At 39.1% G+C, this 27,773-nt stretch overlaps 1 protein-coding gene across 2 annotated transcripts in view; it reads right to left on the bottom strand.

Moving 5' to 3' along the window:
• LOC126175803 (uncharacterized) overlaps nt 1-27,773 on the bottom strand; it is a 142,506-nt gene that overhangs the window by 43,072 nt on the left and 71,661 nt on the right. For both annotated transcript variants that reach the window (XM_049922788.1, XM_049922787.1), the window contains one exon: nt 17,303-17,424. In XM_049922788.1, the coding sequence (XP_049778745.1) occupies nt 17,303-17,424 (122 nt within the window). The remainder of the gene's footprint in view (nt 1-17,302; nt 17,425-27,773) is intronic.

Below are 27,773 nucleotides of genomic sequence, written 5' to 3'. Positions count from 1 at the left end.
AATCTAGGCCAAGTCACAGCATACACAGTTCACTGAACTCATGGTTTTTCATGCTATATGTATTTAAATATTAAATAACAGACAAGACAATGAACAGAATGTGAGGATTGTGTCGTACATAAGGCTTTTGTTAAAAAAGAATAATTTGTGTTTGCTCAAGACAGAACCAGATTTCAGTAAGTATATATTTGAAAGCAAATATGGCATAAAGTGAGCTTCAACCACAAAATGAATATCTTTCAGCTCAGATTTGAAATTCTGAGTTTTGCGGCTTCTGTTTTGCTTTTCTGTGGATAGTCATGTGAAACATGAAGCACCAGGCTACTGCACATATTTTGTGTACAATGGTTAAGGAAACGACACCCAAAGTGCAAAACATCAAGTGAGTGGCTGCTACAGTTCCTTCTGACATACCCATGTTATTAACTAACAATCCATTTAGGCAGTATATGTGGTTGAGTATTAGTGTTAAAATTTCAACAATCTTGAACAAAAGGTTACACAAAACTTTGTAAACTTAGCAGAAATAGTTAAAGGCACAAAAATGTTAAACAAGCTTCACATTGAACTAGTCATAAACTTAAATTCATTTTAAATTGTACAATAACAACAAAAATAAACAGGGAGTAAAATAATTTGTCAGGAGAGTTGACAAAAAGTCTGGTAATAACAAGATTTAAGATGGAGTTTAAAGGTCAAGTTACTAGAAGGAATTGGAAGCAGGAAAAAAAGAGTACAATGTACAGTTGTTGGAGACAATGTTAGTCTCAGTTTCAAATCAGGGGACATCAAAGATGTGGGACTGTAATCAGACAAAACAATAAAGTAGCTGTGTTAATTCAAGCCCCAAAGAACTAATAATGGGTTGCAACTAATTGACAAAATGAAGGCTAAATTAAAATAAAGTCACAATATGTTATTTTTGTTGTGGTCTTCAGTCTGCAGACTGGTCTGATGCAGTGTCCATGCTACTCCATTTGAACCTGCTTAATGCAAGGCCTTGACCTCTTTCAACAATTTTTACCTTCCACACTTCCTCCCACTTCCAAATTCAAAATTCCTTTATGCCTCAAGATGTGTCCTATCAACTGATCCCTTATTTTAGTCACATTATGTCATAAATTTCTTTTTTCCTTGATTCAGTTGTGTGGATCCTCATTTGTTTTTGATATTCCCATCCAAGTTTCAACATTCTTCTATAGAACTACATTTCAAAAGTTTCTCTTCTCTTCTTGTATGAACTGTTTGTTGCCTATGTGTCTGTTCCATATAAGATCACACTCCAGACAAACACCTTCAGAAAAGACTTCCTAACATTTACATTTAAATTCAATGTTAACAAATTCCTCTTTTTCAGAAACGTTTTTCTCGTTATAGCCAGTCTACATTTCACACCCACTGTAGATCAGCACTGTCAATTATTTTCCTGCTGAAATATTAGAATTCATCTACTACCTATTGTGTCCCATTTTCTAATTTAATTCCTTCAGCATTGGCTGATTTAATCTGACTGCATTCCATTACCTTTGCTTTATTTTTGTTGATATTCATCCTATAAGCTATTTTCCAGGCACTATCCATTCTGTTCAACCGCTCTTTCAAGTCCTTTGCTGTCTCCGACAGAACTACAATCTCCTTGGCTAACTTCAAAGTTTTTATTTCTTCTCTTTGCACTTTAATTCAGTTTCAAATTTCTCCTTCATTTCCTTTACTGCTTGTTCAATGTACAGATTAAATACATTAGGGATAGACTAAGAGCATCCCTTCTCAATTACTGCTTCCCTTTCATGTCCTTCAACTCTAATAACTGCAGTTTAGTTTCTGTACAAGTTGTAGACACATTTTCTCTCCCTATGTTTTATCCTTCCTACCTTCAAAATTTTAAAGAATATAGTTCAGTTAACACTGTCAAAAGCTGCTTTTTTTAAATCTGCAAATGCTACAAATATGGGTTTGCCTTTCTGTAACCTAGCTACCAAGATGAAACATGGAGAAGTACAGCCTCACAGGTCCTTAGATTTCTCTGGAACCCTAAATGATCTTCAAGGTTGACTTCTAGCAGTTTTTCAATTCTTTTATACATAATTCATGTCACTATTTGGCAACCACAATTTATTAATGTGATGATTTAGTAATATTCACACCTGCCAGCAACTGGCTTCTTTGGAACTGGAATTATTACATTCTTCAATGAAAGAAGGGAGAGGGTGAAACCCAGTGCCGGCTCATAGCCTACTCCTTGCGAATAGCACCATGGAGGCCACCAAGTTTAACATCCACATCCAACAGACGGATCACCATCAACAGTGCCACATGCCCTCACCTCATGAGACACTGTAGAGAGGTTTGGTATTTAAACCAGGACATTAGCAGAAAATCTAGTGATCAGGTATTTTACACCACAACCTCTCCTCCCCTTGCTGGCCAAGTACTGCCAGTGAAAAATTTTTCCACCATCACAATTTGAACTGGCTTGTCACCAGGTGGAGTGCCTCCGCACAAGCGTGCATTAATGACCTCTGCCATTGGCCATGGAGACACATAAAACCTGGGGGGATGGGGGGGGGGGGGAGGTGTTTGTATGTTTGTATCTTGCCTACCCCATACATCAAGTACACTAGGTAGAACAGTTTTGTCACTGCTATCTCACCTAAGAGTTTAATAATTCTGAGGGAATGCTGCCTACGCCCAGGGACTCGTTTCCACTTAGGTCTGTCAGTGCTCTGACAAATTCTTCTTGCAGTAGTATTATCTCGTACCTCATCTCCATGTATTTCTTCTTCTTCTTTTTCTATAACATTGTCAAGTTTGTTTTCCTAATATGGACTCTCTACATTATGCTGTAGCAGCTCACATGACCACCATCAGGCAGTGAGCACCCACAGGCAGCGTGGGCAAATATCTGATATGAATGACTTCAGGTGTCTGGACTGTAGTGTAAGTGATCACACTACAGCACACGGCAGTGGACAGGCATGGCCAAAGTGGCTAGCACATGCACAGAAAGTGTACAATAGGACCACCTCGTAGTTAATCTACCAAATCTGCACCTGGCCATAAGCACACTGATGTGCGGCCAGCAGTGCCTTATAGTGCAGTGACGGACTCTATATATTCCTTTCCACTTTCAGCCTTCCCTTCTTTACTGATTAGTGACTTGCTATCTTGGCTCTCAATGTTCATACAGTTGCTTTTCTTTTCTCCAAATATGTCTCAAATTTCTCTACAGGTGACATCTGTTTCCTGTAGTTATGAATGCTTCTACATCTTTGCAATTACTGTCTAGTCATTTCTGTTTAAGCATTTTGCACTTTCTGTCAATCACATTTTTAGACATCTGTCTTCACTTTCACCTGCTTCATTTGCTGCATTTTTATATGTTCTCCTCCTGTCAGCTGAATTCCGTTTCTCTGTGTAACAGAGTGTCATCTCTAAATACTCATTCACTTTCTATTGTATTCATTTCCCCCGTTTCCTCTTACGTTGCTTAATGACCCCTCGGAAAGTCTCCACAATCTTTGCTTCTTTCAATTCATCCCAGTCCCATCTACTTCATTTACTATCTTTCAGCAATTCCTTTAGTCTTATTGCTTGGTCTTAATTTGTCCAATCTCAGTAGACTATGGACCAGGTCAAAAGTATCCACTACAACCATCACTGAACTTCCATATGCAGATAATAATGTAATTCTTGCCAACACTGAAGAAGATCTACAAGAAATCCTAAATACATCTGATGAAGTATGCATGAGATCATGCTAAGCCTTAATGTTCAGAAGATGCAGGTCCTACATCAACCTGAATCTAACTCTTATCACTGTACGCCCAACAATCACAGTCCAAGGCAAAGTCCTGCAAAACATAGAACACTTTCCATACCTTGGCAGCCATGTTTCAGCAAATGTAAATATTGTTGCTGAAATCAAACACCACCTCCAATGTGCCAGTACAGCTTTTGGTCATCTTCAGGTACACGTACGTCTTTGATACCCATAACATCAACATTAAAACCAAAGTATATATTTCAGGAAACATACCATATATGCTGCCTGAGAAGGATACTAAGGGTGAAATAGCAAGATCAGTGCACTAACATCAGTGTTCTGGAAGAAGCAAACACTACTAGCATTGAAGCCATCATTATCGAGCATCAATTCCATTGGATAGGCAACTTAGCTTGTGCCTCTGAATCCTGTGTACCAAAACAAATAATGTATTCCCTGCTAAAGAATGCTCTATGAAAACTAGGAAGATCACAAAAATGGTACAAATATGTATTAAAGAACAACATGAAAAGATGTCAAACTGAAACACTACTGCACTTAATCATTCAGTATGGCATTGTAATGTTTGGGAAGGAATTCAGTGCTTCAAACAACTGAGGCAGAAAACAGAAACTAACAAGCGTAATGCTAGGAAACAATGGGAGTTCCTGAAGATAAGTAACACTATGCATCCTCCAGCAGAACAAATGTGCATCAACAATGTGGAAAAATCTGTATCTCCAGGATTGGTTACTACACTCACTTAAGATCCTGTAGAAACTGATTTCTGAAGAACATAATCATACTCATTAGTGAGAGAGAGGCCATCATTAGTCTCAATCTGTATATAACCAATAAATTATGGTCAGAATTCACATATGCCCCAGGAAATGTCTGACAATTTAAATCCTGGTCTGAAATTTTCTGTCTTACCATTATGTAATCAATGTGCAACCTCATAAATTTGGTAAACACAGTTCAGAGGGGTAACAGTGATCTGGTGATACATATGGGTTAAAACAACAGTCTAGAATGCAATAATATTTTATTAATGACCAGTTTTGATTTCATGTAGAAACCATCTTCCAAAACATGACCACCATCTGACTGCTGCTGGCAGCTCTTCAAATACTTAAGTGGCAACACAATTATAGCAGTTTACAATGATGTTGCCATGTGATCATCCAAGAAGCCACCAGCAGCAGATAGTCCTCATTTTCTGAAGATGACTTCTGCATATAGTCAAAACTGCTCATTATTAAGATATTTTTGTGATCTAGACTGTTATTTTAACCCAATCTATGACCTTCCAGTATACCCAGGTCTCTTCCCCACATAAAACCTTCTTTCAAGATTCTTAAACCAGGTGTTAGCCGGCCAGTGTGGCCGAGTGGTTCTAGGTGCTTCAGTCTGGAACCGCGCGACCGCTACGGTCGCAGGTTCAAATTCTGCCTTGGGCATGGATGTGTGTGTGATGTCCTTAGGTTAGTTAGGTTTAAGTAGTTCTAAGTTCTAGGGGACTGATGACCTCAGATGTTAAGTCCCATAGTGCTCAGAGCCATTTGAACCATTTGAACCAGGTGTTAGCTATGATTAAATTATTCTCTGTGAAATGTTCTACCGCATGACCTCCTGTTTCACTCCTTTCTCCTAATCAATGTCCTGCTATTGTTTTTCCTTCCCTTGATTTTTCCTACTACCGCATTCCAGTCACCCAACACAATTACCCTGAATTATATGAATAATTTCCTTTATCTCAGCAAGCATTATTTCAATTTCTTCATCATCTGCAGAGTTAGTTAGTTTATAAACTTAAACTACTGTAGTGAGTGTTCGCTTCATGTCTATTTGGCTGCAATAATCTATAAATTATGTTGTTCAAAGTAACTTACTTGCATTCCTACTTTCTTATTCATTACTAGGCATACTCCTGCAATATCCCTGTTTAATTTGTTAAACCTGTACTGACATGATCAATAGTCCCGTTTTTCCTGCCACCACACATGGTTCTCACTAGATGTAAAAGGACTGAAAGATTAAGAAACAATTAAGTTTGGAAAATAAAAAGTGAGAGCAACAATAGGCATTTGGTGCAAAAAGAAAATGAATAAAAAGAATATATTTTCAAAAAGTAAAACAAACTGATTGAGAAAAGGATAGAGAATATAGAAAAGCAACAGCGAATGGATGAAAATAAAGTTATGGTACAGAATGGACACGTAAGAGTATGGCTCTGTAAGAGCATGGTGTTATTTAAGATTAGAAAGACTCCATTAGTGAGCCAATTGCCAACTTTTAGCGCTCACAAGTGGTGGTGTAGTCAAGTCAATCCTAATATGCTAATAATTAAAACATGGACACAGTTCATGGACACAATTTGGTTTTATAAACAGTACTCTACAGTTTCAGCCCCTTAATTAGCTTGCATTTATCGCAAACCTCTCGCCCAGCACAAAGTCTCAACGGATTGGAAAAAAAGTGCATGTAACTTACGTACACTGTAGCACCAAGTATAGGCACATGTGTTCAAATGCAGAGATATGTATACAGGCAGAATACAGCGCTGCAGTCGGCAATGCCTACTTAAGACGACAAGTGTCTGGTACAGTTGTTAGATCGGTTACTGCTGCTGCAATGGTAGGTTGTCAAGATTTAAGTGACATAGTGATATAGTCGGTGCACAAGCGATATGACACAGCATCTCCAAGGTAGCAAGAAAGTGGGGATTTTACCATATGGCCATTTCACGAGTGTACTGTGAATATCAGGAATCCAGTAAAACATCACATCTCCGACATGGAGAACTGAACCAATGATGACTGAAGAGAATCATTCAACTTGACAGAAGTGCACCCTTTCACAAATTGCTGCAGATTTCAATGTTGGGCCATCAACAAGTGGCAGGGTGCAGACCATTGAACGAAACATTATCAGTATGGGCCTTCAGAGCCAAAGGTCCACTCGAGTACCCTTGATTAATGCACGACACAAAGCTTTATGCCTCACCTGGACCCATCAACACCAACATTGGACTGTTGATGACTGGTCAGACGAGTCCCATTTCAAATTGTATCGAGTGGATGGACGTGTGCAGGTATGGAGATAACCTCATGAATCCATGGACCCTGCATGTCAGTAGGGGACTGTTCAAGCTGGTGGAGGCTCTGTAATGGTGTGAGGCACATGCAGTTGGAGTGATATGGGACCCTGATACATCTAGATATGACACTAACAGGTGACATGTATGTAAGCATCCTGTCTGATCACCCGAATCCATTCACCACTACTGTGCATTTTGATGGGCTTGGGCAATTCCAGCAAGACAATGCAACACCCCACACATCCATAATTGCTACAGACTGGCTCCAAGAAAATTCTTCTGAGTTTAAACACTTCCGCTGGCCACCAAACTCCCCAGACATGAACATTATTGAGCATATCTGGGATGCCCTGCAATGTACTCTTCAGAAGAGATCTCCACCCCCTCGCTCTGCAGCATTCATGGTGTCAATTAGCTCCAGTACTACGTCAGACATTTGTCAAGTCCATGCCATGCCGTGTTGCGGCAATTCTGCATGCGCGTGTGGGCTCTACATGATATTATGCAGGTATATCAGTTTATTTGACTCTTCTGTGTGTACAAGAAGGGTAAAAGAACAGACTCGCAAAACCATGTACCAAAGTCCTTAACACTGGTTTGCTGCAGAATTCTAGAACATATTCTCAGTCTGAATATAATAAATTTCCTACACACCAAAAAGCTTATTCCAATTAAACCATCACTCGTATTAAACTCAGCATATCATTTTCTCACATGATTTAGACACACTATGGATGAAGAGCAACAGGCAGGTTCCATATTTCTAGATTTCTGAAAAGCATTTCACATGGTACGACACTGAAGACTATTAGCAAAGGTACTAGCGTACGGAATAATTTCCTAAATATGTGAGTGACTCAAAGACCTCTTAATTAATAGAACTCAATATGTTGCCCTCAATGGTGAGTATTCATCAAAATAAGGGTATCATCGAGAATGGCCAGCGACATGTGATAGGACCACTATTATTTTCTATATAGATAAGTGATCTGGCAGACAGGTAGTTGTTTGCTGATTGAGATAAGCTTATGGTGCAATCTTCTTCTTCTTTGGCGTGTTTATTTATGTATAAAATCTGACCCAGGAATTTTCCCTTGTGGAAGACTGTGTGTATAAGATCATGTGTGAATTTAAAAGTTCTAAATTCACATATTCTAGTGTTCGTGTTGCTTCTTTATAACCTTTCACTGATTGTATCAAACCCATTTGTATTGTGATACATTGGGAAATTTCAAACATTCACGAATGCCGCAATAAACTAGTACTGTTATCGTCAATTGTAGGCTTAAAATAACTGTACTCTTTTAAAAATTTTGAGAATAGTAGGCCTAGCCTCCTTCCAAAAAAAAAAAAAAGTTCTCTAATTTCATTTTACATTTATGTGAGAAATAGGTTAGTTTGAGAATTTTCGGACACTTATGAAACTACATTTTCATGAATTACCGGTACGAGTGTATTGGATACATCATTTATTTCATAGCAAATCAGTGTTTTCAGTTCACAGTTCAGCCAAAGGATATATCACTCCTGAATTTCATTGTACATCAATGCAATTAAATGTGAATTTTCAGACACTACCATTGTCCATTAAGTGTCAGGAAGTCATTTCTGAAAGTATTTGTATGGAGTGTATCCATGTATGGAAGTGAAACATGGACAATAAATAGTTTGGACGAGAAGAGAATAGAAGCTTTCGAAATGTGGTGCTACAGAAGAATGCTGAACATTAGATGGGTAGATCACTTAACTAATGAGGAGGTATTGAATAGAATTGGAGAAGAGGAGTTTGTGGCATAACTTGACAAGGAGAAGGGACCGGTTGGTAGGACATGTTCTGAGGCATCAAGGGATCACAAATTTAGCATTGGAGGGCAGCGTGGAGGGTAAAAATCGTAGATGGAGACCAAGAGACGAATACACTAAACAGATTCAGAAGGATGTAGGTTGCAGTAAGTACTGGGACATGAAGAAGCTTGCACAGGATAGAGTAGCATGGAGAGTGGCATTAAACCAGTCTCAGGACTGAAGACAACAACAACACCACCACCATTGTCCTTTGTGTAATCTATGATAAATCAGTAGCAAATCAGTGTTTGTGATTTAGTTACTGTAGCAGATTTTCCAGCTGACATATTGTGTTACATATAGTTTTCCTTTAAAGAGAAGTAGCCCTATATATTATATGCATTAATAATAAATTAACTTTATTTTCGGGTTTGCTAATTGCTGTGCCGTCCAAACAAGATACAACCAGGCTAAAAGCACCACAGGTGCAAAAATGCGAGCTGGTGCCAATGCAATAGAGACTCGCAACTTGTGTGAGTTCCACCAGTGCCACGGGCGGCGTTGAGAGTGAAGATATCTACTTCACTTTGGCCAATTGCCAGCAGAGTGCAATCCGCTAATGACTGGATGACATCAGACAGAAGCCTACTCGGAAGATAGAAAAGCAGCTCTTGCCCTCTTGGTTATAGATCATCATCCAGGGCTGACTTAGACAGGGAACATTGTTTAGTGAACACTTAGAAGTGAACAGAAAGTTATTGTAAATTGCATTTGCTATGTACAGTGAAGTTTACCTACAATTATTTGAACTTAGCCACTGAGGGCCTTTTTTGTGTTACATTACAAGTAGTGTTGCAGAATTCGTATTTCAACTAGTCACAAAGATAAGCAAACCTTTTTAACTCATTTGTGTGACTTAGTTGCTAATTTGTTGGAGTGTTGTAGAACCTTCGTTCTCCTATCCTGTTACCTGACCCTGGGGTATAGGCGTGTAATAGTGGCAGGGAGAAACTGTCTTAGTGATATACTGCACCAGAAGCCATTTCACGAACCCACAAGCTCAGCATACCGTAACTACAGTGGCAACTCCAGATGCACAGCAGTAGCAATGAGGCCTTTAGAAAATTGGCAAAGAGGGTTTACAAAACTGGCGATGAGGTGGTGGCTTCGCAAGCCTGAAGCAGTGGCAACAATGGCTATCATCACTTTTGCTTTGAATTTAAAGTGTTATTATTTGCTTTGTTTCTCCTAATCCAACACTGGAAATTAGTGACATTTTTTGTTCCAGTTGTGGGAGCACGTCATGTACGTCACAACTTTTACTTTTGAGTCATTGCTATTGTCTAACTAGTTATGATGTCAACCCCACCCACTACCCAACTACAATTTATAATTCATTATCCCGTGACGCAACCATAACCTATGTCTGCACCGACTCTGGCTCCAAATCCACAGGATCTGCCGATTGCATCTGTTCCTACCAAACCATTATGTAATGTGGATGTCCAATCACCACAGGATCTTAATAAGTTCCTTCATTTTCAGATGCAGTCACTTCAGAAGCTGACTGAAATCATGATACAATTCATCACACATCTAGCCGCAGCTCAAACAGTAAGCAGCCACACCTTCAGCTTCCGTGCCACAGTGACTGCCACTGTATCGTGCCTTCGACAAAAATACAGAAGACTGTATGGAGTATACTGCACAATACAGGCTTACTTCCTTTCCATCGTTTGTGTATCAATGTATAGGACTCTTGCAAAACTCTTCTCTGTATCATGGCCTGAAGTTGTCCCCTTTGAGACATTAGTCAGTGCATTAAATAAATAAATACTATGTAGACCGTAACAACATTGTGGCTGCCAGTTTTAAGATTTTTCATTTAAAGTAGCAGCCAGGGGGTGACTGAGTTACAAGGTTTAACAAGGAAATGCAAGTACCGCTGTGCATGAGGACAATACAGCAGTGACTATATGATCAGGGATGCAATCACACAGAATGTGTCAGACAATAAGATCAGGTTCTGAAATATTCTGATCCTACTCTTGAGCAGGTATTGCAGATCACTGATTACCAAGACTCTTATGAGTTTGCTGTACACAGTTTTCAGCAGTTTGGTGACATTTGTGCTGCAGAAAGGAAAGGCAGAAACAGTTCTAGTGCTACGTGGTCTCATAAACAGCCACACTTAATGGCGCACAAATGCCATAACACATCAACATCTTAAGCGCAAGCCACACTTTGCTCACCAACAGTGTGGTACAAAATCTTACCCCTGATGCTATATGACACGTAAATGTGAACATTGCTCATCATGTCAAACCACTTGCTACTCCTGCCACCAAACTGGACATGTACAAAGTGTTTGCTCAAAAAGACAGATGTCCCCAGGTCACAACGTGAAACAATTGCACCCTGCTACCCAAGTGCATGGTATAACTTGCTCCCACAGAAGTCGTGTGCAGTTATTCACAACACTATTTCCCCTGTTCAACATCTCTCTAATAAATTGCATGTACCTTTAGTGATTGCCGCGCATACAGTAAAACTTCAGTTAGATACAGGTGCATGAATTTCCTTGTTAAACTATGAAACTTATGAACTGTTAAGCAAACCAAAACTGTGTCAATCTACAAATACACTTACAGCATACAATGGCCAGAACATCCCAGTGATAGGAACACTTTAACATTGCGGCCATGTATCAGAATCTGCAATAGACAGTTTCCTTTCAAGTGCTACAAAGTAGACAATCAGTTATAATTTTTTGTCTTGACTTGCTTGATTTGTTTAGACTAAACACTGTGGCCAATGTGCTAGCTGCATCTCATTTCAATTCAAATGACAGTGTTGCTAAGCTCTGTGACAAATTTCAAGAACTGTTTGCTCCTGCCACAGGTAAAACCAATAACTTTGTAGTGCACCTTATGCTTAAAGACAATGTGCAGCCACACTTTTCCAAGGATATGCAGTGCCTATTGCACATCATGAGCAGGTTGCAAAAGAACTGGCTCACTGGCAAAAAAATGGCATAACTGCACCAATCTCTGCAAGTCAGTGGTCTTCCCCAGTTGTTTATGTTCGCAAACCATAAGGAAAAATTAGGATTTGTGCTGATTTCAAAGCCACTGCCAATCCTCAGACAGTTGTGCATACTTATCCACTGCCTTGCCCTGATGAACCAATGGATTGCTTAGGTGCACGTTGCTATTTTTCAAAAATTGACCTTCACAATGCCTACTTTCAGATTCCTCTTGATGAATCTTTGCAAAATCCGTTTGTCATCAATACACATTTAGGACTTTTCGAGTTCCTTTTTTTGGCTTTCGGTAGTGCATCAACACCTGCATTTTCCAATGCTACCAAGAACAGCTGACTACTTCTGTGCCTTCATGTAAAATTACCTGGACAATATTGTAGTTGCTGGCCGCACAGCAGAACAACTTTTTGCCAACTTGTGCACTTTATTTCAAGTTTTGTCTGAGGCTGGACTCAAGTGTAATAAAGAAGAGTGTGTCTTTTTCCAAATTTGAATAGAATATTTAGGTCATGTTATCAATTCTCGCAGTGTTCATCTGACACAAGCACATTTGCAAGCAAACTGCCTCCGAATGTCAAAGAATTGCAATCTGTCTTAGGGAAGCTCAATTATTACATTCACTTCATCCCTAACACAGCACATATAGCGGCTCCCTTGCACTGCCTTCACTGTGAACATGTTCCTTTTGTTTGGTCCGAAGATTATGACACAGCCTTTCAGAAACTGAAAGTGTCTTTACTCAGTGATCGATGTTTGGCTCATTTCAGTCCAAACAAATCTGTCACAGACACTTCGTCCTACAAAATTGCTGCTGTTTTGTCATACCAGATTGGTTTGTCAGACAGACCTATTACCATTGTTTCCAAGCTTCTGAACAAAGCTCAGCATAATTATTCCCAAATAGAAAAGGAAGCTCTCACTATCATCTATGGTGTGATTAAATTTCACCAGTGCTTATATGGACAAAAATTCTATTTGGTCATAGACCATAAGTCTTCGCAGTCACTCTTCAATCTGGTCAAACCAATTCCTATTTGTACTGCTCAGAAATTGCAACACTGGGCTCTTCTTCTCTCCCACTACCAGTGCAAGATCATTTATCAGCCCACTTCTAAGTACGAAAATGCAGACACTCTCTCACATCTACCTAATGGGCCTGATGCTGACTTCGACACTTGTGAAGCAGCATGCTTCCAAACTGGTGCACAAGAAACTGACACTGTCGAACAGTTTCCCCTGGATTATTGAAAAGTAGCACAAGCCACTTCTTCTCCGATACGTTCATACCAGATGGCTTTCTTTTATCAAGCACATTGTAAGCTCCATCTTTAATTGATATTTTGCACATCCTTATGATCTTTCCGTTGTCCGTTGTGTCATTTTGCTTCACACAGAGTCAGGAAATTCATGTGTGGTGATGCCAAAAGCGCTTCAACAACACGTGCACTCAGCTTATTGCATCAAGATCATTGGGATGTTGTCCAAACAAACAATTAGCGCACAGACATTGCAAGTGGTTTGGCATGGATGCACAAATAGAAATGATGTCTGAACTGTGTCAAGTATGTGTGAAACATCAGACTGCCCCTTCACAATGTTCTTTTGAGTGGCCCAAGGCAGAAGCGCTTGGTGGTGTGTGCACATAGACTTTGCTGGCCCTTACTCGAACACACGCTGGTTAATAATTGTTGATGCATACTGTAAATTCCCCTTTGTTGTTCCCATGTCATCAACATCTTGTTCCACTTTACAAGCACTTCAGTCCATATTCTGCATCAAAGGTCTGCCTGAATTGCTTGTCATGGACAACGGACCTCTATTTGTCTCCGCAGAATTTGAAATTTGAAGACATCTGTACAGTGAACAGCATACACCATCTCACATCAGCACCGTTACACCACAATCAAATGGTGAGGCTCAACGTTTTGTTCACACGTTCAAACATCAAATGGACAAACTTAGCTTGCATCATCCATGCGAACAAGCCTTGCTTTGCTTCGTGTCCACTTATCACTCCCAGTTCCACAACAGCCCTTTGCCCACAGAATTGCTACTTGGATGATGCCATCGCATGCTCTTCCATTTGCTCCACCCCCGCGGTGGTCACCACCTACAGATAGCAGTTAGCCAACATACAAGATTAGCCAACCTGTGTTTTACAGACTGTGATACCTGTACCAGAGGTACCTCAAGTACTACCCTCTCCTGTGGTTCCTGTCTCCTTTGCAGAAAGTACAGGATCTCATTACTCATCCTCTTGATTGCGAGTGGCATCCTGTACAGCGTGGTTGGGGCTAGGGAGGACTCGGTGCATTGTACCGATCCCCCTAATGAACAAGTTTGAAGTGCTGTCTTTCACTAAAACAGAAACTGTGCCATTGGGACTCATTTCACCTGTTCTGTCTGGTGTCAGGAGGAGGCAAACGCAGAAGGGCAGGGGTCTATAAATCCTCCGCAGTTTGAATGTATGGCGAACGATGGTACCCCTTAGGGAAATGGCAGCAAGGGACATGAAACTACACCAGGTGCACTCAGTGTGTATGCCTGGGGGCCTCATTCAACTTGTAGAAGAGGCTATTCTGGCAGCCAGTGAGGGAACAGTGTGCAAATGCTTGCAGACTGTGGCGCACTTTGGAAGAAATGATGCCTGTCGTCTGGGGTCTGAGGACATTCTTTGGTCGTACCGGCAACTGGCAGAGAAGGTTAAGAAGACCAGCCTTGTGTATGGACTTTCAACGAATCTCACAATTTGCATCATTGTCCCTAGAACTTGTCATAGCCCTTTGGTTCTGAGTCAAGTAGAAGGATTGGACCACAGATCTCGAAGGTTCTGTGACAAGCTAGGCTGAGACTTCCTGGCCTTGCACCATAGGTTTGAAAACTATAGAGTTGCCCTAAATAGATCAGGTGTGCACTGCACATCACAGGCTGCTACTATGGTAGCTGACTGTGTGTGGGGTGCACAAGAGGGTATTTTTACATTACACAACTCTTCATCCAATCCAGATAACGATAGCTGTAGGAAACCCAGAAGCGTCAGTGTAAGATTGAAAGAAATGCCTCCCATAGGCGACAGTATTGAAATCCTAATGGTAAACTGCTGAAGCATTCACAACAAAGTGCCTGAGTTTAAACGGCTCATGAAAAGAAGTGACGCTCACATAATATTAGGTACAGAAAGCTGGATGAAAGCTGAAATTGATGGAAGCGAGTTTTTTGGGGAAAATAGAAGTGTATATTGAAAGGATGGGTCAATGGGCAATGGAAGTGGTGTATTTTCCACAGTAGACAAGAAACACAAATCTATCGAGATAAAAATTTAAGGTGCATGTGAGATTGTTTGGGCAAGACTCAGTATCAGGGCACTGGATCACTCTGACATTCACCAGACTCACCTCTTGATGTAACCGATCCTGTGAAACTTTACTAAATGCCTTCTCTGAAAACTACCTAGAACAGATAGTTAGTAATCTCACTCGTTAAGGAAATATATTGTATCTAATGGCAACAAATAGACCTGAACTCTTTAAGGCTTTCAACATCGAAACTAGCATCAGTGACCATGATGTGGTTGTGGTAACAATGATTAGCGAAGTACAGAGGACAACTAAAACCAGCAGAATGATATATATGTTCAGTAAACTACATAAAAAATCAGTACTGTCATGTCTCAATCAGGAACTTGAAACTTTCAGCACAGGTCAGTATCACATAGAGGAACTCTGGCCCAAGTTTAAAAGAATTGTTGACCACACACTGGATAGATATGTACCCATCAGAACACCATAATGGGAGGGAACCTCCATGGTATACAGTCACTGTAAAGAAACTGCTAAAGAAACAGAGAGTATGGCATAATACGTGTAAAACAAAGCTTATGGCTATCAATAGAGAGATGCTGAATGAAATACATTTGGCTGTCAAGAGAGCAATGCGTGATGCCTTCAATGACTACCATTGCAGAACATCATCAAATGACATTTCACAAATTCCAAAGAAACTCTGGTCATATGTAAACACTGTTAGTGGCATGAAAGTTAGTGAATGATACAGGAACTGAAACTGAGGGTAGCAAAGCAAAAGCTGAAATTTTTCATTCAATTTTCAAATGTTCCTTTACAAAGGAGAACCTAGGATAACTGCACCTATTTAATCCTAATACCACTGAAAAGATGAATGAAATAGGTGTTAGTGTCAGTGGTGTTGAGAAACAGCTGAAATCACAAAAACTGAAACTGAACAACTATCCAGGCCCTGGAGGAATCCCTGTCAGATTCTAAACAGAATTTCCAGTTGAGTTAACCCTATTTTCCAACTACAGTCTATCATAGATCCCTCAAACAAAAAACAATGCCCACTTCATGGAAAAAGGCACAGGTCATACCCATCTACAAGAAGGGTAGTAGAAGTGATCCACTAAACTACTGTCCAATATCGTTAACATCGATTTGTTGTATAATCTTAGAACATATACTGAGCTCAAACATGATGAGGTATCTTGAACAGGATGAGCTCCTCAGTGCCAACCAGCATGGATTTCAAAAACATCGATCATGTGAAACCCAACTTGCACTTTTCTCACGACATAAAGAAAGCTTTGGATCACGGCAATCAGGTAGGTGCAGTATTTCTTAGTTTCCAAAAGTTATTTGACTTAGTGCCACACTTACACTTATTGTCAAAAGTATGATCATTTGGGGTATCAAGTGAAATTTGTGACTGGATTGAGGACTCCTTAGTACGAAGGACACAGCATGTAATATTGGATGGAGAGTCATCATCAGATGTAGAAGTAACTTTGGGTGTGCATCAGAGAAGTGTGTTGGGATCCTAGCTGTTCATGTTGTATATTAATGACCTTGCAGACAGTATTAATAGTAAAATCAGGCGTTTTACAGATGGTGCAGTTATCTAGAATGAAGTACTATCTGAAAGAAGCTCCATAAATATTCAGTCAGATCTTGATAAGATTTCAACGTGATGCAGAGGTTGGCAACTTCCTCTAAATGTTCCTAAATGTAAAACTTTGCACTTCACAAAATGTAGTATCCTTTGACTATAATATAAATGAGTCACTGTTGGAATCGGCCAACTCATACAAATACCTGGGTGTAACACTTTGTAGGGATATGAAATGGAATGACCACATAGGTTCAGTCATGGGAAAGCAACTGGTAGACTTTGGCTTATTAGTAGAATACTGGTGAAGTGCAATCAGTCTACAAAGGAGGTTTCTTACAAATCACTTGCGTGACCTGTTCTATAATATTGCAGGATACTATCTGCCACACACCGCGCTGTGGCTTGAGGAGTATGGATGCAGATGTAGATGTATTCTATATGCTATTATCCTAGAATCATTTCTATCTACTTCTTTTACCTTTTTCCTAACTTTTGTCAGAATAGCTCCTACCAAGTCCTGGAAGCTAGAGAAGATCTTTTGCTTAGTTTATGTGTATTTACCTACTGACACCCTATAAACAAATGTTTCATACAGCATGTAATATGTCATATCTTACTGATTTAAACAATTAAACATTTTATCTTCCAACATATTAAAACGAACTTAAGATGAGACAATTTTTATAAACATAAAACATATGCTACTCACTGATGGTCATCACATATGCTGTTCTTCTGCAACTCAACAACTGTTTCAAAATTATTTTGCACTACAAATCGCACAGCAACTTGTTGGTAGATGTGCCTGTTTTGTGGACTCCAGCTTGTATACTGCAGTAAAAAAAGAAAAAAAGGAAATGATTCATCCTTCTGCACTTGCAAAAACACTGTCTACTCAGTTAATAATGGTACTTCAGTTATGAAAAGTAACACAAACAAACAAGGAAAATTTACAGACTCAAATTGCTTTTGATCTGATGCTGTTGTTCCATGTATATTAAAGCCAAGTTGTAATGTATATCTACTTTGTAGTGTGAATTCAAACAACATTTAACACTAATCATTAAACTGATACCGAAAGAGGTCATGTTTTCTTTATAGTTGCAGGCAACAATTTAGACTGACAGTTTAATCCTAAAATTCATTTAATGTATGTAATTTCATATTTCTAAATGAATACATAGAATAAATTATTCCAAATTATACATTATCACCATAAGAAATGCATACTATTTAAATAATCTTTCTCAAATATTAGATATTTTAAATTTCAAGCTTTGGGTTCCAAATTCTCAGAGCAAGGAGGAGGAACAAGCAATAAGAAAACCACCGCGCGCGCGCACACACACACACACACACACACACACACACACACACACACAGGAATGTAAAGGAAGGGAACAGAACTAGCTTTTCGACTTATCTGACAGCTTCAAAGATGTTTAAATCAAAATATATTGATATATTCACACTTTTTTACTTGATAATATTAGTACCCACATCATGTAATATTATGCATCATGTGAAATAAAGTAAGATGATGATGTGTCATATGACACAACACATGCCATCATGTTATCCAATAGTGCATTTGTCATGTAACGCAATATGACACAAAGTGGCATTAAAGTTTAGGATGCATGCATCTCCCTGGGATACTTCCTATTACAGATGCACCCCCTTTCTCAGAAACTTCCTATTGTAGATGCACCCCACTCTATAGAAACACATACATTTGGGTCTATTTGTTCTTACACTCACCATATATGTACCAGGCTGTGGGTCTAAAATGGCTCACTGTGCTGAAGAAGTAGGGTTAAATCACAAAAGGGTGCAAATATGTAAAGATGTTTTGGTTTAAATATCTTTGAAGCTGCCACGTAAATCCAGAAGCTATTTCCCTTCTTTTAGATTCCTAACTCTGCCCAAGACATATTCGTCATTTTTTGTCCTATAAAAAGAGCATTTTTCATTCTGGTTCTCAACTTTTATTCTACCATAGTTTTGATATTAGATTGCCATCAATTGGCAACTTATGTACATTTCTGTTGATTTGTATGATGGCTGATCTTGTATAGGTTTTTTTACTGTCTTTTGAACCATGTTGCTTATATCATGACAATGGATAAACCTTTCACAAAAGAACAGGATGGCAATTAATTAAATGTATTTGTTGACCTTCTTACAAAATTTGAACCTATTTCCACAAGTCTGTAACATAGAAATGGCGCATGTAAAAAAAAAAAAAAAAAAAAAAAAAAGTTTTTTGCAAGTAAAATCAGAATGAAGCTACATTTCTGAAAACAACTTTTCAATTTTATCACAAAAATACACTTTTTACCTATATGATTCACTTTAAAGCATCGTCGTGCATTCATTTCATATAAGACTAAATTTTATGTGCTACAATTAGCTTGACTTTAAACTACTACATCTCGATAATGTATTAAGATAAAAAAAAATTTGTTTTGAATTTATCCGTATATCTATCATCGTGCAAAGTTTGAACCGATTCATATAAGTTTAATGTATTGAAGTGGCACACTTCTAAAACTCCAGAAAAACATTAAACCATTGCATCTTGACAACAGATAAAGATTATTGCAACAGATAAAGATTATTGGATAAAATAAAAATCGTTTTGACTTCATCCATTTATCTACCTTCATGTGAAGTTTGAGCTGATTTGTACAAGTTTAAAGTAGAGAAGTACTATACTTCAAAAACCTCCCAGAAAAATGTGTTTTTTTGCATGTAAAATCCAAATGAAGTAAGATTTTTTCAAACAGTTAAAACTTATCTTAGACCAAGGTCTGATACACCAGTTTACCAAATTTGAACCATTAGTCTCACTACAGTCAGGAGTTATTTAAGGGTGACTGTTGCTGCACGCAGAATCAAAATGAGGGTGACTGTCTTTGCATGTAAAATGTTAATGAGGCACTCTGGTGCCATTAGCTGAACATTAATTTCAGCCCACTTACAATCTTTTACAAAAGAAAGTAATCCATTTGCACAACTTACCTGGGCACCAGCTCCGGTTTGTTGTTCAAGTCTTGCTTAATGTACTGTAAAACACCCATAGTAAGACAAATGTTCGAATTGCTATACAAATGGCTACTAGCCTGGGTAAACCACTTTCTAATATATGTTTCTAGCTCAAACAGGAGCCAAGCACAAAGATCCCCCCCCCCCCCCCCAAACTGCAATTCTGCACACGGCCTATTCAAAGTGCTGTTACAATATTTCAGAGTTGTTATACTGACTTGTCACCTATCCTGAGTAAAATTTTCATTGCTCCTGAAATAAATTGGATGCAGGATGTTTATATTGAACAGTTTTATGTAAATATGAGGGTTGACTGATAAGTAATGCCTCCACCTTCCTATCTCTTCAACAGTTGGCACCATTGGTACGCGGCAGGTACTGGCTTGTTCCATAGCCTCTTCTCTACACCTCCAGTTGGTAGGAAGCCTTAGCATTGAACGGTTGTGTTCTTACAGTGTAAAGCACAGAACCCTGTGCAGACAGTCGGTCAATGTGATTTAAGCAATGTGCAGTCATTGAATTCTTGACAGCAGAAGGTGTCACCCCAAAGGAGATTCATCAGAGAATAAAAGCCATTTATGGTGATTGTGTTGATGTGAGTATTGTACGTCATTGGGTGAGTAAGTTTAAAGATGTTGAGGTGGGAAAATCTGACCTGCATGACAAACAACGAGTTGGATGTCCTGTGACAGCAACCACAGAGTTTCACAAGCAAAATGTTGAGAGATTGATTTAGGATGATCGTCACAACACTCAGAGAGAAACTGCAAATTCCCGATAATGAAACACAATCCGCGGGGACATCATAATGCTTCTGATGAAGACGTTGAGAGAACTGTGAGACTGTGGTTGCGGAAACAGTGTGTTGACTTCTTCCATGACAGCTTCAGAAAACTTGTTCGTCGGTGGCAAATATGTATCCAACTGGCTGAAGATTAAGTGGAAAAGTGAATATTGGTAATTAAACATCACAATCTAAGGATTATTTCTGCATTTGATTTATTAAAATATTCCCATCCAAACCCAATTAAAGAAGGTGGAGGCATTACTTTTCATTCAACCCTCGTACAACGCTGAGACCAGTAGTTGTGACTCCTTGAACAATTAAATTAATATTCAGTAGAGAATTGACATAGAGGAAACCATACTCAATAAAACAGAGATTCTGATACCAACAATTGGAACACATCATACATAGAATGTGTCCCAGATGGTAATGATCAATAGAATCTATTCATGTTTCCCATACAGATCACCCTGTAACAACAGTACAGACTGCGTGGAAAACACATTTTTTAAACAAAATTTTTATTTATCGTTGGGAGCAATTACGTTTCCTTGTCAGGCATGACTGACTTGGGCGGGCTGCTACAGGATACTTGCCAGATGCCAGCACCAATCTACATCTTGTTCACGTATCTGAGCAAACTCCACTAGCACAATTGGCGATATGACAAGGTGATGCATTGCCTAAGCAATGCTTACGAGGGTAACACTCCCAGAACAAGTGTTGGTAGAAGCAGTCCAGCAATCAAAGAGTAGGAAATGGTCATGTGAGGTCTGGGTGCAGACTGGGGAGTGTATTGGAGGCTATAGTTCTACCTTCCTTACCAGCCAGCTCTTCACCTGAATAGACTCCCATTTCCTACCCTCTTGGACATCATGTATATTCACTTTCTCAGTGGCCTCCCTAGGCACTGATGTATCCCTTAATTGTTAGGAATAAGGCTGTAGAAATTAGTAGTTTTGCAATGGATACATTTGTTTTTATCCAACCATTCTTACAAACAAATCCCCAGAGATCCTGACCACATTTTCATTGACCAACTTGCACAAATGTTGTCAGAAGTGGGATAGTTTGCACAGTTTGAACCGGTACTCAGACTATTCACTTGTTCCAGATTGTTGCAGCATAAAATCCTCAGCTGAGAGCTACTGTCTGCACATCATTTTAGCCTGCGGTTAAACTTGGTTGCTACAGTTAGTGCAATGGGTTAGGACCTGACTTTCCCATGAAATATTTTCCCTTCTGTTCCTGGCATTAGATGTTCTTATGTGCCTCAGACTGTGTGAATACACACATGTATTGCAGTGCCACCTGTGCTGAGATGCGTTCAGCCACACTTGGCCCTTCCCTACGTCGCTGGCAGATTCTTAGAGCCAACCAATCACTGATAGGATGCTGTCCAAGCTGCATGCCACACCACCTCACCACCTGATGGATTGCAGCTTATGCCAATTGTCATTGATGCCAGAACTGGAAGGGACTTCATGCCATCGTCGGGTGTTGACATCACATTGCCTACCAGCTGTTCAATGTGGGTCCTGAGTGTCACACCTGCTGTCAATGCGCTGCCGTTGCTACAGATGCCACTGGCACACCCACACCATCACTGCAGCCACCACCACCACCTCCACACATCCACCGTTGTCTCCACACGTTGAAATTACTGTAAGTTTCATTAGCAATGTGCACTTGTCCTCTGCTGTCATCTTGCCACGAGCACCCTTTGAGTGTCATTGTGGACAGGAATAAATTTTGTTTCCTGTATTGACATCACCTTCCTCTGTAAAGGTATTTCAAGTGATCATTAAGTAACTGTCTTTCCCTGATTTGTAAACATGCCTGACTTAGGTTCCTGACAACAAGAAATACTGGAACTTGCTGCAGGAAATAGTCACGGATCCTGTTGCTTCTTTAAATCAAGAAATTAACAGACTCACTCTTAGAAAAATTCAATGACCTCTCTTCCTAGTACTGTAAGCACTTTTCCTGCTGTGACAATTATTTTTGGGGAAGATAAATGAAAATGTAACTAACTTTTTGCAAAGTGTCCATGATGTGGGAAGTACTTGTCCCTGCCTGGACAGATTCTTATTAAATGTAGCCAGGTTGAAGTTGTCAGGGGATGCCTGTACATATTTTGAATCTGTAGATACCTTGAGAGATGCAGAAAGATCAAAGTTTCAGCATGAGAGTTAGCAGAGTAATACTCACATAAGAGAGGAGCTACTTAGTACAGGGACTGTCTTTCCACATTGTGGCAAAAACCAGGTGGGGACTGTGAGGCTTTTGCCGACTGGATAGGGTTAGTTTCGTGCCATGCATATCTACTGGGACCAGATACAAAATGAAATTTTGTACTAATTGAGGAAGCTGAAGCTCATGCAATTACCATGTCCATTAGGAGTACAAACTCACAAACAGATAGTGAGGTTAAAGTGGCATCACCAACATCTTTATATGAAGTGGTCAGACTAATCTGGCGGTGCAGAGAGACAGGACGATTAGTTTCTGCCCCATCACGCAGCACTGAGCTCCACCATGTTTTCACAAGTGATACATGCTGCAAGTGTTGTATAAAATTGTGCATGTGAGAATGGAAACTTTTTTTTTTTTTTGGGGGGGGGGGGGGGGGGAAGAGGGGGGAAGCATGCACTCCACAGCTTGGTACATCGAACAGAATCTAATGAGTAAGGTGATGTGTGGTGTTGGGATATTGTAGCGCATGTATAACAGTACTGAAATCCATTAGGGTCCTCATTTATCTACCATCACAACAGAAATATCTGAGAATCAAATGTATTGCACTTCATAACATCCTCCTCATAGGCCATCTCTCTCTCTCTCTCTCTCTCTCTCTCTCTCTCTCTCTCTCACACACACACACACACACACACACACACGTCTAAGAATTATAGATACTGAGAACTTAAAAATTATGAAGTTCATGGTACCAGCATCTGTTCTGCTTCTGCATCTGTCTGATTTTCGTTTCATGAGCTTTAGGCCATGGTCGAAGGCATATTTCTGTCAACCTACAGTATTACTAGAGTTTGAAATAAAGACAAAGTCAGCTGCCTATCCACACACTTTTTTTCTGTCTGGAATGACGGTATTCATTAGACATCCAACAAATATGAGGCATGTTTCTTAAATAAGTACCATTTTGAAATAAAAATATAACAACAAGACTTTTCTTGGCAATTTTTACATGAAAGCCTGTACGTTAATATACTTTGGCAATTTTTACATGAAAGCCTGTACATTAATATACTTTTCATATCATACAACCAGCTTTTAAATACCATCCTCATAGAAATCTGCCACCTGATTAGGCAACAACTGCAAAAACATACTTCTTGACACTTGAGGAAACTCGTCACATGACACTGAAACTGTAAAGCATCTGTTCTCTCTCACTTTTTCATTAACTTTCTGCACTACATTATTGTTAATAACTGAAGGTTGCTTTGCTCCTCATCATGCACATTTGTATGGTCATCTTTACAAGCTCTCATCCATTCCCACACCATCCCATAGCTCATAACATTTTCTCCATACACTTCACTGATCTGATGATGAATTTCAGCGACTTTTATGCCTTCAGCAATAAGAAAATGAATCACAGGGTGCATTTCACAGTCAGCAGAATTCTCATTTGAAGGAGTCATTTCAAATACTTGCACACAAATATAAACATTCTGAATATTGGTGGGAATTTTGTACAAAAGTAATTTAAATACACCGTTTCATGTAAAAATAACATTGCTAAGAAAAGTCTACTTGTTTTATTTGTATTTCAAAATGGCACTTAATTAAAAAACAGGCCTCACACTATGCTCACTTGAGCTCCTGCCACTTTTGTGCTTGACCAACATGGGACAGTTGTAACAACATAATGCCCTTGCTGAGCAGTTCTGTTTGTGTGAAAATAAGTCAGTTCATGATCCATCACAGGCATTACCCATGACTCTTCTTAGTGCAGCAATTTCAGCATTGATAACGTAAAACATTTTGACATTTGTGGGCCACACATTTCAGTTTTGACCTCACTAGTTGCTTGGTGTGATGCCCAAAATACAGGCCTCATTTTCTCTTGATGCCAACGCACAAAGAGTTAGCTGGAGATTACTCTGCACTTGCCAAGGATGTAACTGTGTGAGGTGCAGGTAGATCGCTCCATTCCCTGCTACCCTCTCTGAAAGTAACAAAAAAGTGTGTAGATAGTAAAATTAACTTCATCTCATCCTGAAGCACATGAATAACCACCAGAACTCATTTGCTATAGGCTTTAAATCAAATAAATTTATAAAGTATGCCACAAGCAGCAGCTGGCTGATAACAAATTTTGTAATTGCTTGTTCATTTCAAAGACCCAAAATGATACAAAAAATTCAAATTTATAAGATGTGCATACTGCTACTTTTAATACAAGTGCATAGTATAAGATAAATGTGAGAATTAAATTGATCAGAATTGCAAGACAACTACAATAGCAAATTTAAATATGAGGTTCTTTGATATCTGTGCTCTACATAAATGTTATCCTCCCTCTTCACAAGTCTTATTTGGTCTCTACGTAAGTGAAGTTCAAATAAAAAATTCAGAAGACTTTAGCCGTAAATACAAATTTTAAAAATGTTTATGAAGGTTCCTACATCCTTTGTTATTAATAACACTAGTATAATCCTGTGGCATCTACCACTGGCAAACGAGGCTCTTTTACCTCCGTGAGCACAGATGAAATCCTTTTCAGTAAGGTATATTCTAAGTGAATTAAACAATGCACAATGGCAGTGAACAGACTGCATGTCGTAGGTGAGCAGCAACCATGAGATTATTGAGCAACTGTCTCATTGACTAGGTTAAGACAGGAGGACGCAGATATATACTGATTACAGTTGTCTGCATTTTCATGAGAAATGGACCTAATCATTTAATATGGATGTGTTCTGGTCAAAGTTCTCACCATGACTGAAATTTCATAGCACGATTATCACGGTATTTTCTCTTATAAATCTTCTTGATGACATGAGCTTTACTAAAAATGTATACAACAATTTTTTTAAGGAAATGAAAAAATTTGTTTTGGGCACAAGAAGAGAGAGTAGAGAGACGAAAGAGTGTGAGATGTCTGTAAATAAACAAAATGAAACAAATGAGCAACGGAATACAACTAACATTGTGCATGATACGTAGAAGGGTGTCCACCCAGATACTCAAGTTTTTCTGGACTATTTTATGACACTGACATACTTGCAACTTCACAAGCCATATAGTTATGTAGCCTTTTAAAAAACTATACTAAGTCGTAATACTATACTAATACTACATACTATGTAGAGTTCAGGTAGGGATTCAAGGAGGAGAGAAAACTCCAGCTAGGAGCAAGAGTGTCACAAGTAGCAGTGCGAAGGAGGGAAGATCCCCCTTGTTCATGCAGAGTTACCAACAAGGGACAGGAATCTACATTCCATGTTTCATGCAAATTGTCTACAAAGGTAAAGATTGAAACACAATGCAGACAGACACACCAATGTTTCAAGTACGTGCAAATGAAATTGCATATCAAATTGACAGCTGCATATAATTATATACAAGGTGCATCAAAAATATTTTCACGAACTTTATACGTGAATTTCCCTTGCACATGCAAGTTTTTGATTTAATTATTAATGAAATTTTATATTCATTGAATTTCAAAGTAAAATGGAACATAGATTTGCAACCAATAACAAAAATTTAGACAATTTACTGGCATTACTGACAGAATGTGACCCCGTTTTCTCATCATGATTGATTAATGGTGTGCTTTCAGATATACAGCCGATTTGTCTTTTCCATTTTTTGCGCAGTATTTGCACAACTGACCCTGTTGTCTTCTTCAGGTGCAGTGAGTTGTGCTGTTATGCTTACTCACTGGTGGACTCCAACCAAGACAGTGAACTACTATTGGTCCAACACTGCTATTTATAGCTGACTAGCTTAAGACCTGCTGATTCACTCTTGTAGACTGTATGGCCTGCAGAGATTTTTGTTTGTTTTCATGTAATCAAATTTTCATGTTGTTCACAAACTGCCATATCTCCTAAGCTTTCCATGCTAATTAAGCCCATATAAGCATGGTCTTTTCCGAAAGTACTTCTGAACAAAAAGTGATTCTGGTAGCTGAAGTCCAGAGTTTTTGATAATCATGCATTTAGCATTCTTGTGGGGATATTTCCATAGCAACTTCCATCCCCTAACAAATACATCTTTATATCTAGCAGAGGAATGAAATACCAATTTCATAAATTTAGTTTAAAATTTTTTTAATGTAATGAAATATTTTCTTAAAAATTTTCATCCCATGTTTCAGCTCCTTAGGTGTTCAATTCCCAACAACACTAAAACAAGTATTTTCTTAATTGTAACCAAGAAGTCAAATTCCAATGCTCACAGATGTAGCTTTAACAATACTTTAATAGTTTTTTAATAATGATATATTTTCAAAAAAGGCTTTCATCAATTGTTTCACTCCCTTATGGTTAAATTTCCAAAAATGTTCAAACACATATTTCTTTATTTCTGACCAGAAACCAAATACCAATTTTCATAGGTCTAGCTTCAACACTGCCTTCATAGTGACATTTAAAAAAAAAAAAAAAAAAAAAAAAAAAAAACCTTCATCCCCTATTAGCCCCTTACTGTTGTAATTTCAAAAAATATCTTCTTCAATGAAACCTATTGTATCAAATCCACACCTTCTCCAAATTTCAAGTTTCTATCTTTAGTGGTTTGGGCTGGATGATGATGAGTCAGTCAGTCAGTTAGGACATTGTCTTTTATACAAGGGTTGAAACTTTAATAGTGGCAACTATTTATTTACAGCTAGTACAAAATAGATGTGTGTTTCAAAGTTTTACTGACCTTCAAAGTAGTCACCAGCATTGTGTACACTCCTGGAAATGGAAAAAAGAACACATTGACACCGGTGTGTCAGACCCACCATACTTGCTCCGGACACTGCGAGAGGGCTGTACAAGCAATGATCACACGCACGGCACAGCGGACACACCAGGAACCGCGGTGTTGGCCGTCGAATGGCGCTAGCTGTGCAGCATTTGTGCACCACCGCCGTCAGTGTCAACCAGTTTGCCGTGGCATACGGAGCTCCATCGCAGTCTTTAACACTGGTAGCATGCCGCGACAGCGTGGACGTGAACCGTATGTGCAGTTAACGGACTTTGAGCGAGGGCATATAGTGGGCATGCGGGAGGCCGGGTGGACGTACCGCCGAATTGCTCAACACGTGGGGCGTGAGGTCTCCACAGTACATCGATGTTGTCGCCAGTGGTCGGCGGAAGGT

Source organism: Schistocerca cancellata, chromosome 3 (genome assembly GCF_023864275.1).
Source record: "Schistocerca cancellata isolate TAMUIC-IGC-003103 chromosome 3, iqSchCanc2.1, whole genome shotgun sequence".
Taxonomy (NCBI): Eukaryota; Metazoa; Arthropoda; class Insecta; order Orthoptera; family Acrididae; genus Schistocerca; species Schistocerca cancellata.
This window is presented reverse-complemented; position numbering and strand designations above follow the sequence as displayed.